Below are 16890 nucleotides of genomic sequence, written 5' to 3' on the forward strand. Positions count from 1 at the left end.
TCACAGCAATTTCCGATTCTTGATGATTGCTCTAGCCTATGCTATACCACTGGGTGTTTTCTCTGGCTGGTCTGGTGTGCTGGATTTGATATTGACGCCTGTTCACGTAAGCCAAGTAAGTATCTCCTGACTGATAATCAACAGCTATTTTGTAAATGGCACGTTTTTATTTTGCAGTAACATGCAGTTTTATCAGGCTTTTATGTTTAAGCAACTGTTAATACATATAGACCACTTTTCTCCTTGAAATTTTAAACAAAAATAAAGTGTAGCTTTGGCATCCCAGACTGTCACTATTCCCCTTCTGACTCTCCATCAGTGGCGAGTGTTTTCAGAACTGTACACACCTCTTGACAAGAAGGAAGAGGCAGGTAAACAAATGGGAGTGGTGTTGGCTGCTGCACCTTTATGGAAAGAAAATAATGTGTGCCCGGTGGAAAAGATGAAGTGGAGAGAAGATGATTTCTAAGCTTTTGGTAGAGTATTATAAAAAAAACAGAGGACATTACTCAGATTCTATAAAGAGAGGTCACATTTAGGGCATAGACTACTTAGTCATACTTCCTTGTAGTGATTTTATTTCCTTTCCTAGAAAAAGCTTGGCACTTGAGATTGTTGTCAGGGGCTGTTGTTAGTGGTTTGCAGCTCCTGCACACCATTTGTTTTGAAAGTAACATCGTCTTATTTTCTCAGCTTTAACACATTTCTCTCTTTTGTTTTGTTTTGTTTTTCCTGTCAGGTAGATGCAGGCTGGATTGGATTTTGGTCTATAGTTGGAGGTTGTGTTGTTGGCATAGCAATGGCAAGGTAGGAATAATTACAGGTCCTTCTTCATTTCTTCAACTGTGATTGTCATTTAGCTTATCCTCTTAGTAACATAACTTGTTTTCTCTCTTCTTCTGGAAACTTGAAATGGAAAATGCATTCTGGGGTTATGATGTGTTTCTTGTAGAGCAATAATTTGTACCGGGTTAGTGGTTGTTGGGGATTGAGAATTCCACATGCATATACCTGAATTTGGCAACTCAGACTGCTACAGCCCAGACAAGGGCTTCCTGTATGCTGCTTTTAAACACAGCTCTTCTGAATTCAGCTGCCTGGTATGAAGGAGAACCTGTTGCAGCACATTTGGAAAGCATTAAAGAAATTAATGTCTGTCTCATTCCATCAACACTTTTGGGCATACTGATTCCTGGAGGGACATAGGGAATGTAGTACAGGCTGCATACCCACCGTAATGTTATGCTCCTCCACAGAGAAATTAGTCTGGGCCCATTTCAGCCAAGTTGCTGGATTCCTGTATAGCCTATTTCCTGCTGTACTCCTATGGACTACAGTATGGGTGAATCTATGCATTTTATAAATCCAAACATGGCTCTCTCTGGCCATCATGAATGATGATGACATGGGGAGCGGAACAGCAAAGCATGGATTGTCCTTCCGAAAGGTTGCTGCTTTTTCTGCATTGAGGTTCTCTTTAGAAAAAGAGATGGGGGGAGGAAGAAAAAGTCTTTCAGGAGGTACTTGAGCAATGAGTCTGTAAAACTGTCTAAAACAAATCACACATTCCCCTTGCATTGTGATACCTGAGCATTGTCCTGGCTTCTCTGTGTCCACTGTTTAGACTCCAGTTCTGCAGTGAATTTAGCACAAGTGCAGAGATCTGTAATCATTGCAGTCATTGCGGGATTATGGACACAGAGAGTGATCTTTTTAGGACAGAAATTGAAACTCTCTTTTTTTTTCACTTGCTTTTTCACGTTCTTCATCAGAGTACACAATGCATAAAGAAATGTGAAGTTTCTCATCCCGAGATTTTGCAGGCTGCCTAGCAACTGCGACAGGGAGAGGAAAAAGCTCCTGACCTAGGGAAAAGAAACAAGCGCTTCTCTCCCATCCACTCCAGATGCAGGCCAAAGGACTCCAGCCAAACAAAGTTCATGCCCTGATTTCCTCTAAAAAGAATTGCTTTTGATTAGCTAACTCAGATAATGAGGTCTCCTCTGTAAGAGATGTTGAAAACCAACTGCTGTAAATGACAAAGATGCCATAGGTTGCATGCTGAAGCACAGGTAGCATGCTAGTTTAAACTTTTCCATCATGAATTAATCTCTAGTATATTTTCAACATTTCACTAGTAGAGGGACACTCTTAGCAGCTCACTTAACTTTTTTAGGAGAGAATCTGCTGACTCAATGCCAACATGCAAATCTCAGTCTTTATGGTAGATTAATTTATTTAATATATTGCCTGGGTTAAGTTTCAGAAAATGCTGACAGGCACTTTAACTGCTTCAAACCTTTGATTTCAAACCTTGTTGAACACCCATATTTTGTAGCATTCAGTAAATTTAGGAAATACCAACAGTCTGTCTCCAAATATGTCTTTCTAACTTGGGCAATGCACAGTTCAAATGGGGTGGTTTGCATACAGAAAGGGAGGGAGGAGGTGATTTGTCACTCCTGATGGATGACTCTCCCTCCTAGGCCTATTCAGCATTTATCTGTGTAGGGTTGAATCAATGACGAGTCTGACTGTAATCTGCTGAAAGTTGTAATTAGGAAAATTAAGTAATGATTCTTGTCAAAACTGACAAGTTGATATATTTCAGTGTCAGAACTGTGATTTGCCAAGCAAGCAGCTCTCTCCCTTAACCACCTCTTAAGAAGCTGTTAGTTTTGGGGTGGGGTTTTTTTCCCTTTTTTTTCCTACTAATTTATCAAAGCAAAATTGGTGCAGTTTGGGCATTTTCTCTTTCCATTTTTGTCAGTGCAGATTCTATCATTTAGAACTCTTAGCAACTTGAGAGCATTAGGTCCTGCACATCACAGTAGGTGTTAAATCATCTATATATAAAGTAATGTCCAGTTTTGAAATTTGTTTTTCTATCTCATTTTCAAAGTGGTGTGAGTTTTCCTCGGCATTATACATAAATCCTCCTGATCTCCACCCACTGCTGTCCTGGTAGCTGTGAACTTACATGTTTAGCTAATTTGTGTGATACATTTTTATAATTGAAATGCCTGGCCTATTTTGGGCAACTGACAGGTGCTGTACCCTTTGCTGGCATCTTTCAAATGCTACTGGTTTGAAGAAAAGCAGTGTCAGAGAGCGATATTTGTATCATTGCATGGAAACATAAATCTATTCCCTTTTCTCAGATTTTTAAAACATTTTTTCCCCACATTTACCAGTGATCACAGGTAGTTCTGAGATTTTGTCCTCTGCAGCTCAGTTTTTCTTCCCACTTCTAATCTGCAGTGTGGTCAAAGTGCTGAAACTTTATGGCATGGTGATAATTTCCTTAACAACAGACAGTGTTGTCAGCAGTGCAGATTTGTGATTTTAACTGTAGGATACAGCCTTGGGCTGGATCTGCTGGGATGCTGGAGACTGTTACCAGCAGTAGGCTCAGAGGTCTGTGTCTGGGTAAGTATACACCTTGTCTCCTCTTGTGCCTACTGTTTTAGCAGCTGCAGACATCCCCTGACATGCTAGATGATGAAGAAGGATTTAAACAGAACAGAGGGGTTTGAAAGCAGATACCCAGGTCAGAGGATAAAAATAATTTTTTAATTGAAACAGGTATTCTGAGGAGTTCACTAGATTTACAGTCTTCTTTATTCTCCTGTAACCAGACAAGAAGCAGAGGTCCCTCAATTACCAAGTTCAGGCTAGGTTGCTATGTTATTTTTTTCCCATTGTTTCTATTGCTGGCTGAATTCAGTAGCTGCATAAACCTTTCCCTTTCGGGGACATTTGACCCTTTTGAAGTCCTGTGCTTTGTGAGAGCTCCTTGGAGCACACTGCTACCCAAACCAGGATCTTTGTGTCAAAAAGAGGTGGAGCTGCTCAGTCAAGGTAGATATTTTCTCCACTGAACTGTTGTGAATGGTTTAGATGCGTATCATCCTCCCATTTCCACGTATCCCTGGTGGTAGGATAGAGACAGAGGATCCCCTAGAGATTATCTCCAGACCTGTTGTCTGTGAATGTCCCTCCCAGAAGGCTGATATTTCTCACACACTGTTTCATTAGACAGGATCTACGTCACTGCACTTGCCTGTAAGGACAGGGAATAATGATGTTGTCTGCCAGCAGGCAAGACGGGAAGTCTCTGTGGAAGAAGCTGAAAGCTTACACTTCGAGGTGCTTCTGCAAGGCTTTTAAAATTGCTGATTCTGACCCTAGTGATCCCAAAGAATAATTAAAGAAACTGCCAAACCAGAGAGGTGATCTTGATTGCTGGATTGGATTGTCAGAAGAAAAGCAACAGTAGCAGCTGACCTCTGCTACTGGAGATGAATGCATAAGTCACTTCAACACTGCAGTCATAAACTTTTAAGATGATATGCAGCATTGATCTCTCACTAGTGCTTATTGAATTACTCACTGCTAAATTCAATGTGGAATTAAAGCACAGGGAGAATCAAAACAAGAGGAAAGAAGTTGGTTTGGGAGGGTGAGGGGTGTTTGGTTGCATTACTCCTACGTCTCTTACGGTATATGTGGAGCTGAGGGTCCTAGTTTTCAAAATGCTGGTAGCATTGTCTCTTTATCAATTAAGCTCTAAGGCATCTGCTTGTAAAGTGATCTTTGTCAGGGCAGAGAAGGCAGCTAGCTGATGGATGCACAAATTTCATCATGGACTGACCTAGGTGGATTATGCTGCCATTAGCCTAATTAAGGTAGGAGGCTGTGAGGGTAGTAGATATGCTTTAGACTTACATACCTAACCCGTCCATCCCAAAATCACATCTCCGAAGCAGGAGATTGTAGAAAATTACCTGTGAATAAATGACATGGGCTTTTCTAATATATCTTTTTTAGTAGCTAGGTTGAAGTCCCTTCTGAAAAGAGCAATTGCACTGATAATTGTGCCATGCGAGCGCTGCTCAAATGCATCCCCGTGTCCTTGAAAGAAAAAGAAAAGAAAAAAAGAAAAAAGCAATTGTACCATCAGGTGGTATAAAATCATATTTCAGTCTTTATAACAGCCAGAATACCCAAGGGCTTGTGGGGCTGTGCTACCCATACTGTCAGTGGGGTATGTGTAGGAGGGGAGTGACACCAAGATCTTGGTTTCTGGAACATTTCAACCCAAAACAGCCACTGGCAGAGTGACCCCCTGTGTAAAGAGTTCCTCCCTTTGCCTAAACCACCAAGAGCTTCATCACCAGCGCATCTAAGGGTTCAGAAGCTGTTTCTTGTCATATTCAACTTGGGATTCTGGTATTTAGAGTTTTGGCATTTCCCATAGAAATGAATCTGGACACTTAACTATGTCTTGAATGAAGCACAGCAGCCTCCTCATATGCTAATAGAGTTCTGTGTCTGCCAAGGGAGACTGGCAAACACTGACAAAGCAGTGATGGAAGTAGTGGTGTGATATTGTGTCCAACAAATGCAGAAGGAAAAAAAAGAAAAACGTTCCTCTATACCAAGTGTTTTCATTTGATGCCTTGAGAATTGTTCTGGTTTGGTTGTTATTTCCTGACAGCTAAAAAATCCATGGCTCTTCAGCTTGACAGCTAGAAATATCACTGTTCTATAAAAATGCCTTTTTTTTTCTATTCCTGAAAATGAGAAACAACTTTTAGATTCTTTTTATAGCCTCCAAAATGTTTAAGGGGAATATACTGAATTAATTGTCAAGCATCACATTTAAATAATATGAAAATCAGCATTTGTACGGCTCTGATCTGTGCTGTTTTTTTTTTTAGGTTTGCAGATTTTATCAGGGGCATGCTGAAGTTTATACTGCTGCTGCTTTTATCTGGAGCAACATTAGCATCAACCTGGTTTACTCTCACCTGTCTAACTAGTGTCACTCATCTGCCTTTAACCACAGGTATTGACAATGATTTTAATTCCTATTATTCACAATTGATATTGGAGGCAAGTATGTGCAGTCCTAACTGTCTTATAACCTGGTTTGTTATCTTTAGTAATACAGTAGTTTTATTAAGACGAAAAAATATGTTTAGAAATCCTATTGAATCAGAAATATTTTTACCAGCTTTGAATGACTTCATAACAAAGTTAAAAACTTACAAAACCCAATAATCAGAACCCAGAATACACATTTAAATTTGATTTGGGGACATGGTGTTTTTCTTCTCTGAGTCTTTTGAAATAACTGCGGTGAGAAATAAATCAAGGAAAATCAGATGAATGGGTGTAGTGTTGCATATAAGAAACAGTGTTATGTCTGGGAGTTTAGGGTTTGAAACTTATATTAGTTATTGGAAGCACATGGTGCATTTCAAACCAAGGTGACCCATAGTATTTTCAACCATCTAAATCTGTCCCTGCATAGTGCTCTCCTCTTTTTTTTGCACCTGCATGCAGGTTCAGGGAACTCTTCCAGCCCAAAATTAACTCAGCCTGTGCCTCAAAAAGACAGGAAAAAAAGCTCTTGGCAGGAGTGGGGGAAAAGCTCAGAGGTCTACTCAGGCTGCCAGCGAGCTGTACCCTTAGTTGAAAATTAGTGCTGCTTAGCTCTTAAAAAACTGTCCTTCACCTTATTATCTGCACCAAAGGACCGATCCACCTGTAATTCCAAGACCTTCAGCAGAGTAATGAGTTACAGTAAAACCTGAGCCATTGAGATTTAAAAATATATTTCTTTAATTAAGAATTCTGTAAATCCATTTAAATGAAGTGCCAATATAGACAACTTATGCATTATAGGCGAAACGAAAACTTTTTCTCACGCATCCTTAATGAAAGAGTTTGGTGTGGAGAGTGTACAGAATACGATTTTACTCAAATTAACTTTAATTTTCAGTGAGTGTCCTCGACGCATTGCAAATGTCACAACTATAAACTAAAGTGGGTACAGCAAATTGAAATACATGATCAGTTCAGGAGCAACACCATCTGGATGGATAGGTCCAATTTGTGCTTTATCTTGAAATTTCAATGTTTTCAAAAAAATTCTGCTTAAATAAAACATAATTTAATCAATAAACAAATCAAATTTCATGATGGCTGTTGTCATACCAAATGACTACACTTTTCCATCAAATCTAAAATAAATGCAATAAAAGCTTTTTTCTTGTGCTTGCCTACTTTGTCACTACAAGCCTGCAGTAATGTAAATTTTTACAGTAACTCTATCCTCTGAATTGATGCAACAAGCCAAACACATAAATGTCTCTTCAAGTCTATGCATAAGAATGAAGTGGAAAGGTTTCAAGAGGTGAAAGTCATTACATATGTGCTTACCAGTGCTCCAAAACAAAACTGATGGAGCTCTCTCTAATTTTACTTTCTTTTTTTTTGGAAAGAATTCAGCATGCAGCGTGGGTTCTATAAGAATTCTTATTTGTTAATAGCATGTAGGTGCATTGCAGAGTTTTGGTTTTTTTTTGAAAGGTGATCCACTGTCAGGACATGAAAGTATGTAAGGTACTTGAGGTTGATATACAGTATCCTAAACTAGCATCCTTTGATAAAAATCTGGGTATTGGGTTCTTTTCATGCAGCTATCATTTCTCTTAAAGCAGATGATTCCTTAGATTGTTGTAATTATATTTTAGAGTTTTCTGTCAGTACTGTTCTTATATATGTCTCTGTAAAATATTGAACCCTTTTCTTTAAAACACAAGCTTGTTTTGAATAGAACTGCCAGCAATGTGCTGCATTCCAAAAAAAAAAAAAAGGCAGTCGAAAGCATCAGAGTCTAATGTGCAAGCACTAAATAAGATCTCTTTTCTCTTATGTTTAAATTTCATAGATAGGTGGTGGGCGAAGGTTCATATCAGGCTTTTCTCATTAAAGTTCATATAAAAGAGATGTAATGTGCCTGTTCAATTTAGCTTCTTGTACACAGAAAAGCAGTGGTATATCTTTATGAAATATGCTGTTATGGATGAAAACACACAAGCTATTTAAGCTAATTTATAGGCCTTCATGCTAGATTATTCCTCAATGTAATGATGCAATATGATGATGACCTCTGCATTCACAGTAATTGGGAGAAACGGTACATTTGAATTGATTTGGATGAACTTTTTTTTTTTCTTCTCCTTTTAATTAAAAGTTTGAGATGTAGAGTATATCAGAGTACAAACGTGGGAGGTCAAATGCAGGCCGTGGGCTGGCAGCTTTGGGAAGTGATTTGTTGTAGCTGGTAAAAGTGGAAGTCACTCTGCATCCTCAGTGAACTAATGTTGACAGTGGACTGCCAGGTATTTATCCTCTGTGTGTTTTTGTAGAGGTGGAAGATGTGCAAAACAAAAGCAGCAGTCATTGTGGAGTTTTTTCCTAATTCATTTTTTTCTTTTTTGTCTCTTTCTTCTTCTTTTTTTTCCCCTTCTTTTTTATTTTATCTCATAGTTTTCTTTTTATCTCTATAGTTTCTTTATTTGTTTGTTTGTTTGTTTGGGGGTTTTTGTGGTGTTTTTTTTTTTCAGAAGAGGTCTGTGTAATCCTTTGTATCCCAGAGATACTTTGCAGGCAGCACTGAACACCTGCTACAAAGCAGGGATTGTTGTGTTACTGAGGGCAGCAGGGTTTGATGGTGATAGAAGGTTAAAAGGCTCCTTCACTTCTTCCTGCCCTGTGGCAAAGAGCACAAGTGTTGGGCTTGGCAGTGCTACAGAGCCAGTGATGGATCTCAGTCCACACTTTCAGCCTCATTCAGATGCTGAGGCAGACCAAGTAGGGTTCAAGACTGATATGGAAACTTGTGGGGGTGTACGTTAGATCTTTTCCAGCCATCTAGCTCCCATTTTGGGAGGGACTTCCCCCTCCTCTCTGGACCTGCCTCCACTGTTGTTCTCTTGAACAAGTCAGACTTTGCCCTACAAAACCATAAGCATTGTCATCTTCAGCAGTACCTGGAAACTGCTAAAATATCTGTATGATCTGACAGACTGCTGGTACCATTAAAAGGGAGCTCTTCCATGGGTCAGGACAGGCATTTTGATGAGGAGGCAAGACACTTTATGGGAGCCCTTGTATTGGCCCAGGTGTTATGGCAGGAAGCTTCACCACAGAGATGAAGGCTGGTTAGATAACATCATCTGCCCCATTTCACCTGACAGCTGCTTGATCCATGAATAAAGTTTGCATCCATAGGCAGGCCTTGATAGGGGTTTTCCCAGGTCCAGAACCAGTCTTTTCCTTTACCATGTGGACATTGGGTGATTTCCCAATACCCAGCTCATTTCCCTCTTCTGAAAACTCCCTGCCCATCTCCCACCTGGTCTCCAGAGCAAGCACTTAAGGGGATACATTTTCATGGAAGCAGACTTTTAAATGCTAAAAAGATGAGTTTGGCCAATTATTTGTCATAAAGGGAAGGGAAGAAAATCTCTAAAGATTTGTTTTTAAAACACAAACAAACCAACCCTTCTCTTTTAATCAGTATTTTTTGCAGCAGCTGTAGTAATGTCTAGTTTAAATATTGGGGGAGGAAATGTATTTGAAAAAATAGTCACAGCAAAATGTATTTTCCTGACCTTGCTTGTATAATGTTCTCCTAATTCCTTGTGAATAGGCACAACATCATTTAAAGATATTTCCTGCAAAATGTAATTATGCAGAATGGAGACCTTTAATGCAGATATGAAAAATCAATGACTGCATTTGAGAGCTTTTTTTAAATTATACTGTTTAGCATTGTTTGTATTGAGTAATGCCTGCATTGTTTTGCATTTGCATAATATGCTCCATTTTTCCTCCAACCATGGAGGAAGACAAGTTTTCTGTCAGTTGTTGACTTCTTAATGTATCTCCAAAAGATTTTATAAAAAGTTTATTCAGAGTCATATACATGAACTATAACAACAAGTGTGGGGAAAAAAGAAAGCAAGGCAGTAATGATACAGTGCCATCATAGCTACTGTATCATCTGTCTAAAACACCTCTCATCAGCTAATCACAGCTCTCCAAAAACCTTGATTCTGGAATGGGTTTATATTTTAAGCAAGCCTGAATTTTTATTTTAAGAAATTTTAATGTATATTATTTGCATTTCAGTTTCAAAGACAATTTTGTGTACACATCGAGCATTAAAGTAGTTTTCTCCATTGAAGTCCCAGCGCAGCTGCTGATCTGTTTCTCTGTGCCAAGTTCATTGTTAGTTTGCTTTGTACTGAACTTCATTATGTGAATTTATGTACAATGGGATACTTCGACCCAAAGTAATTGTGTAAGGCATTGTCATGCCAGCTTCAGTATCTTGACACTTTGCATTGCTGGTAGTATCTCTGGATACAAATACTAGCATTTTCCAAAAATTGATATGCAATGCTAGTTGCTCGCAGCTCAGATTGAATGCTTTCAGCCTAGCATGTCAAGAATATTCTAATATTTATGAGCACATTCAGCAGAATTTTGCTGTACAAAATCTTTTCCAGTGCTGCATGGCAGACACTCTGAATACGGTGGTAACTCCATGAGTTGATGACTATATTTAGGTTAGGCAGCCTACACTTTTATTTTCAGGTTCAACAGATTGAACATTATAAACACATCTGTCTCTCTGTCCCCATCTACAAAGCACAGTATTGAAAAAGAGAGATGTTAATTATTTAATACTGATTGGTTTATTATTTCAGTTTAATTTCTTTGCTATAAACAAGATGTGCTTGGTAAATATAAGGCAAGGGGACCCAGAGGATAAAACAGTGGCCTGAAAACACTAACCTGCTTTTGGCTGTAGGCAGATCATTACTCCCACTCCTGTTGTGCTTTTCCTGCTCATAGGATGGGAGTAATGACCTTTGTTTTGCAGACAGGTTCTATAGCTCCACAGATTGAAGAGTGCCCAAAGAAGAAATAATTTAGGGGGCTTATTTGAAAACAGTTTTGAAAACCAGTGTTAAACAGTATACAATGCTTGAAATTTAGGAGGAGCTTTTCAGGGATAAATATCTATCAATCTGGCCACCTTAAATATCCATTGATAGCAAACCTCAAATATTGTGTAATTTCCAGCCTACTCCTTTATTTCTTGAGGCTTACTCAGTAATTTCTTTACTTCTTAGTTCTCCAAACTGAATGCTCTGCTTTCAAAGAGAATTCTACTTGCTTTTCTCATGAGAAGTGTATAGAACAAATCAAATTTGATCAGATTTTTGGTTACTTTCAAAACTATATCATGAGATAACAATTTGATCAGTGTGTGCTGGAATGGAAATCCAGACAATGAAACGTATTGATGTTATAAACGTGCACTACAGAGACATCTTTCTTCTATTGTGTTCTTTTGTTCCTAGAAATAAATTACAGTAAAATTTACTGTCTTACCTCGAGGGAGTCGTATTTCTTATGGAAAAATTAAGGGGGACTTCTTCCATGACTTTTCTTACCATAGCCAGTGGCAAGAATTAAATTATAGGGAGGTTTTATTCTACTTTAACAGACTTTAGATTTTGGTAGGAACTACCTTTGAATTGTTCAGATCATTCATGGGGATACTGAAGCACTAAAGTCAACAAAGACTGCATCCACATGAGGCATTATCCTTTCATTTTGATATTTGGAATATAGTTATAGCGGGCATTAAGAGTGCCCTAAACCTCCACAGGTTTTGCTTTAAATTGTATGCTGCACCCAAGAGAACATATTCTGTTGTATTTACTTTCCTGTTTGTCCATATAAAATTTGTGTGAGTCTTGGCACAGTGTGTCTCAGGAGAGAACTGTTACAAAATGTACAGAGTTCAAGAGATTCTGGCAGAGGACTTTGGAAGAAGATACTGTACCACGTGCTTGCAGTTGATACAGCATTGCCTGTGTAAATCTATCTGAAAACTTCTTTTTTTAAATGGTAGTATTTCATATTCTTTGTTAAAAATCAGCCAGGATACATCTGCCAGTGGTTGATAAGAACTAGTCACGTCAATTAGAGGTCCTTCCATCAATTTCATTTGGATTTGGATCAGGCTCTGTAGTTATACATTTACTGATGGTATACTTTAGAGTAAATTGCTAAACCTGTTGCAGAACATCCTGGAATATTCTGGGATATTATTTGAATGTCAGAGATACTTGAGTCTCCTTCTGCTGTGTTGCAAGCTCCTCTGGGGACACCAAGTGAATTCTGTCATTTAAATCACTTCCCTATTTGAATTCCTACTTTTTTCCCTAATTTTTTTTTTTACTGGTATAAAGCTTTTGCCGCAGCTTATGGTTGGGAGAAAAGAAAGTATTTTTCTGGGATACAGGCATGTATTTGCCATCCAGTATCTGAAAGCCCGTAGGAGATAAGAAGCCAAGAAGGAATCTTCCTTCTTACCACTTTTTCTTCTCTTTGTGCTAAGCCACTGTATCACCATCAGTCCCAAGTCAGTACCTTGATTCATCTAACTGGTAACATCTCTAATGCTATTATCGAGGCACATTTTATTCCTTGCTTCCTTCCTAGCCAGGAAAATGAGTGCTGAGGGAATAGCATGGGTTGCCTCATACCTCAAGCATGAACATGACAAGATGAGGCATGGCTTGAGCCTTGTGCTGCAGCAGCTCCTGGCCAGTTCTCTGAAGCAGCTGTGCTTGGGATGGATGTTTTGCTTTCCCTGATTTTTTTGCAGTGACCAGCCTGAGAAATAGCTGCTTAATGCACACAAATATGTTCTAAATTATTTCAATTAATGTCATGTTTTAGGAAACCTAACCCTGTTCCACTGTTGGTGTCTATAGCTGCCACTGTCTTGGATATACAACTTTGCACATAGCTTCATAGGCAGTAAATTCCTTTTTCTAAGAAAAAGTGATCTTTTTTTATACTAACAGGATGACATGCTTCCCCACTATATGCCTATCCAGGCTAGTTGGTAGTTCTTAGGACATAATATTAGCTTCTTGGTAAATCATCTCTTTTTTTCTTTTCTTTTTCTTTTTTTTTTTTGTCAGTGCTTTCATATTCATTTTTGATGACTGTCATTAAGATTGTCTTAATTGAAAGAACATTTGCTGTAACTTTAGCAGCTGTTCTTCTGCGGTATAAAATCATGGTAATTGTTTGTGTTCATTCAATGCAAGGTCACTGTAATGGAAAGCAAATGGTCTCTGTTAATAGGTAGTATTTCTCTCTGCTGTCTTGTTGCCCGTGAGCTGGAATGTGAGATATGCTATTTAGTGTGTGAAATAAAAAGTAAAAAAAAAAACACTTTTGAACTCCTACTGTACTTCTTTCTATTAGTTATTTTTCTGAAACTCCATATCTTCTCTTGGACTTTTTGTCTAGTTGACTGGTTGAATTTGTTACTTAGTTGCCAAGTTAATGGAATAAGCTTATTTGTGTATCACTGAGGATGTCCCTGGGTGATTTACAGCTACATGAAATAAAAAACAGTTTCCCATCGCTACAGTATGTACCCATTAAGGAAAGCTTTCAGATTTGCACATCTCCTTCACTTTCAGAGCTTCTTTTTGTGGCTTACCAGTTAAAAGCTGTCATTTCCATTAGATGTTAGAACTTAAATTGGTATCTTCTGGATGCTGCATTGTGTCTGTCCTGTTGCTGTGACATTTCTGCTTATTAATTCTGAAGATGAGCGTACCTATGCGTAGACCGTGTTTCATCAGCATTACCTGTGATCGCAGCTGAGGTGCTGTCATTGGTATTCAGCTGGCAGTTCTTGGTGTGCACACACAAGGCAGGTAACACTCTGGGGCAACCAAAGGGTGATGCTAAAGCTGCTTTGCTCCTAATAGTGTGGAAGTGTGAGGTGTGTGCTGGTGGGTGTGTTTGCGTGAGTGTCGTGACAAGGAAATGCGAGGGTGTTGTTTCTTAAGTACAGCGTTATTGCACTTGTTCACTTATGGTCTGGTTCTCTCAATACATTTTAGTAAGTGGTGAGTAATGATATAGTTCAACTAGCATATTTTAAGCCTGCAAATCTATTTTAAAGTCTCCTGTGTGTTTGAAACTTCAGCACCTCCTAGATTAACTAAAATTTGAAGTCTTAATCTTTTAAATGGCTGCTAATCTTTGACAGATTATTTTTTACTTAATCTCAGTGACTCTTGAGCTTCTAGAAATTATACATCTATGGATTGCCTGTATTCAGAGGCATGTGATTCCCCTTTCCTGGTTGTTGCTCTCTACGGCAGATGTTTCAGCCCTCCTGCAGAGGTGTTGCCTCTGACACTCTGTACAGAGCTCCCCTTTTGATGGTGCTGTTGTGGCTTTCAGCAGCTTCACGACTCTTTCTGCTGGTTGAGTTTCTGATACAGAATTGCAGCTGGCTGGCACCTCTTCTTTGGGGAAAATTCTGAAATGTTCTCTAGAAGTAACAAGTAGTTACCTATAGATATCTTCAGCTGACTGTAATAAGGGACAGATGTTCATTTGTCTTAAGAGATTCTTCTGTTTCATTCATGTGTTGGTTTCTTAAGCCAGTACAAAAATTTCAAATGGCTGAGTATGTTTGGATTTTCTGGCTACCCCTGACAGCAGTTAGAGACTGTTAGAGCAACATGCAGTGGTGTTTGAGTAAGTGGGAGTTCAAAGGGGTCTCATGAAATTTTAAATACTGGTGAGGACTTGCAGTAAAAATCTATGGATCTTTTAACTAGGGAATCAGTTCTTAGTGTGTTAGCTGGAAGAGCCCATTAGGAGAAACATCCTAATAGTGGTTTGGGGTTTTTCTTCCTCTCTGACAATACCTGGACATACCTTGCTTTGATTTCTTTGATTTATTCTGCAGTTTATGATAAGAGAATTTAAGAGTTGGGAAAGTTGCCATGTTTTTGGAGAGGGGGGGCAGTTGGTTTTGGGGGGATTTTGGTTTTTTGTGTGTTTGTTTTTTCTTAAAAGCTCAGGGTATTAAGGCGTATTTTAAAAAGCAGGGGCCAGCTCTCCCTCCTTTTTCTTGTCTAGAGAAATCCTTTGTAGAGAAAGAAATATGTCTTTATGCCTTGGAAACAAACCATATCAAATAGAGGATCTGATAGACAGCCCTTTCTGCTTTTTAATGCCTTTATCTCTTTCCCATGATTCTTCACATTTTAAGAAACAGTGATTTTTTTTTTTTTTAATTTTTTGAAGGTGGAAGTTTCCTGCTTCCTATCAGTTTCTCAATTGAAAGCTTGAGCAATGCTTAACAGAAGATGAAGCAGAGGTGTTTCAGTTCTCCCCTTTCCAAGACAGAAGTGTGTAAATTAAACTGAAATATAACTATATATATCTACATGAAAAAAAATTGTCTAAGGATTTTGTACCTTACTGCATGAAAATATACTATAAATAATTTCTCTGTGACTGGTGATACTTTTGTATCTGAACATTTTTTCTTTTTTTTTTTTTTATAATTTTTGGTGGAAACTTCAGAAGTTATTCCAGAGTTTTCAGGTTTTATCTCAAACCTAATAATTTCTTTATTCTTTTTGCTTGATCAGTAACTGAGTTTTTGAGTTTCCAGGTCATGAAATCTTTCCCATTCCAAGACAGCACTAAGGAAAGGCTTATTTAAATTTCTAGATTGGTACTAAATTTGTGGGGGTTTTGGTGTTTTGGTTTTTGTTTTTTGTTTTGTGGTTTTTTTTTCAGAAATAGATTTATTAAATTACAATATAGGTATATTAAGCTTCTGTATTAAGCACTGTAAAGTACTGGGCAGAGTTAGAAATTATAGAACAAAACAGTTGAGGCTACTGAAGAAATGTCTTCAATTCTTCTGTTGATTTGTCCAAGAAAAACAATTTGTTGTACAGCAGTGAATAATCTGCATTATCGAATCTATCCCGTTCCTGTCAGGCGCTGGGTGCCCTTCATTTCCTTTTGCAGCCAGAAGGGATTCAACATGTTGCAGCTCAGGCTGTGCTGAATACTAATGTCCTGATATCTGGTAGATCATTAGTATTTATTTGTAAAATGGAAGCAGAATTAGTTTTGACCTTTAGAGCTAAGTCAAAAGGTTAATCCATGTCCATTTCCAATTTGGTGCATTAATTGCTCCCTGTCCTAATTGTTTGGAGGACAATATTTTCTGTTTGTTTCAGAGGTAAATCAAACTGTAGGTGATGCTTTGCATTCATAATTTTGTTGTTTGTTTTACTTACAAGTGAATTCCAAATCACTGAGTGTGTCTTCCTGTGTTCTGTATAAAATAAATAAATAAATAAATAAATCAGTATTTCTGATTTTTTTTTTCCAAATCAATGCATGCATTCTGCCTAAAGCTAGTGGGATGTGATATGCTTTATGATACAGAGAGGATAAAAATAAGTTTATGCATTCTTTGGTTATTCAAATACTAGTATTCTTGGAAGCTCTGAATAGGGAGAAAAACACCAGCATGAAATTAATAACTGTTTTTGTTTGTGTTACAGCGACACTGTACACATCCTGCATTTTGTTGGGTATATTCCTCAACAGCAGCGTACCAATATTCTTTGAGCTCTTTGTGGAGACAGTCTACCCTGTTCCAGAAGGAATTAGCTGTGGAGTTGTCACCTTTCTGAGTAATGTGTTTATGGGAGTGCTTTTGTTTTTCCTCACATTTTACCATACAGGTAAGAAATATAAGCCACTTTGAAAATGTAACTCTCCAGTAAGACATACCTTTGTCAGTAGAAGGGAGGATTTGCACATATGATTTCTTTAATAATCAAATGTTTGAATCCCCCCTGATGGGGCAGCAAGGGAGGAGAGTTTTAATTGTTCTTTCCTATGTGCATGCTAATAAAAATAAAATTACTTAGATGCAAGATATATTGTACCTGAATTTGCTATAACCAGGTACATCAAGGTACACATTGTCATCATATTTTATAAAGGCCTGTAATGTGGCCATTAATAATAGTTGTATCTCTGGCTGTTCAGAACCACAGTAAAGCTAATCCAGTCTCACACTTTAGGGTAGAACTGTATTGCCCAGGAGGGGCAGAGCAGAAATGCCCCATTTATGGTCAGCTCTGTTCAGTGGCT

General features: G+C 38.2%; 1 protein-coding gene across 1 annotated transcript in view; it reads left to right on the top strand.

Annotated features, from left to right (window-relative positions):
• The window catches only part of SLC49A4 (solute carrier family 49 member 4), a 70960-nt gene that overhangs the window by 43839 nt on the left and 10231 nt on the right, over positions 1-16890 (top strand). The window contains exons 5-8 of the mRNA XM_050339634.1: positions 7-115; positions 740-807; positions 5724-5851; positions 16293-16475. Coding sequence (XP_050195591.1) covers positions 7-115; positions 740-807; positions 5724-5851; positions 16293-16475 — 488 coding nt within the window. The remainder of the gene's footprint in view (positions 1-6; positions 116-739; positions 808-5723; positions 5852-16292; positions 16476-16890) is intronic.

The sequence above is a fragment of the Myiozetetes cayanensis genome, unplaced genomic scaffold (assembly GCF_022539395.1).
Source record: "Myiozetetes cayanensis isolate MyiCay16 unplaced genomic scaffold, myiCay2020 scf9, whole genome shotgun sequence".
Classification (NCBI taxonomy): domain Eukaryota; kingdom Metazoa; phylum Chordata; class Aves; order Passeriformes; family Tyrannidae; genus Myiozetetes; species Myiozetetes cayanensis.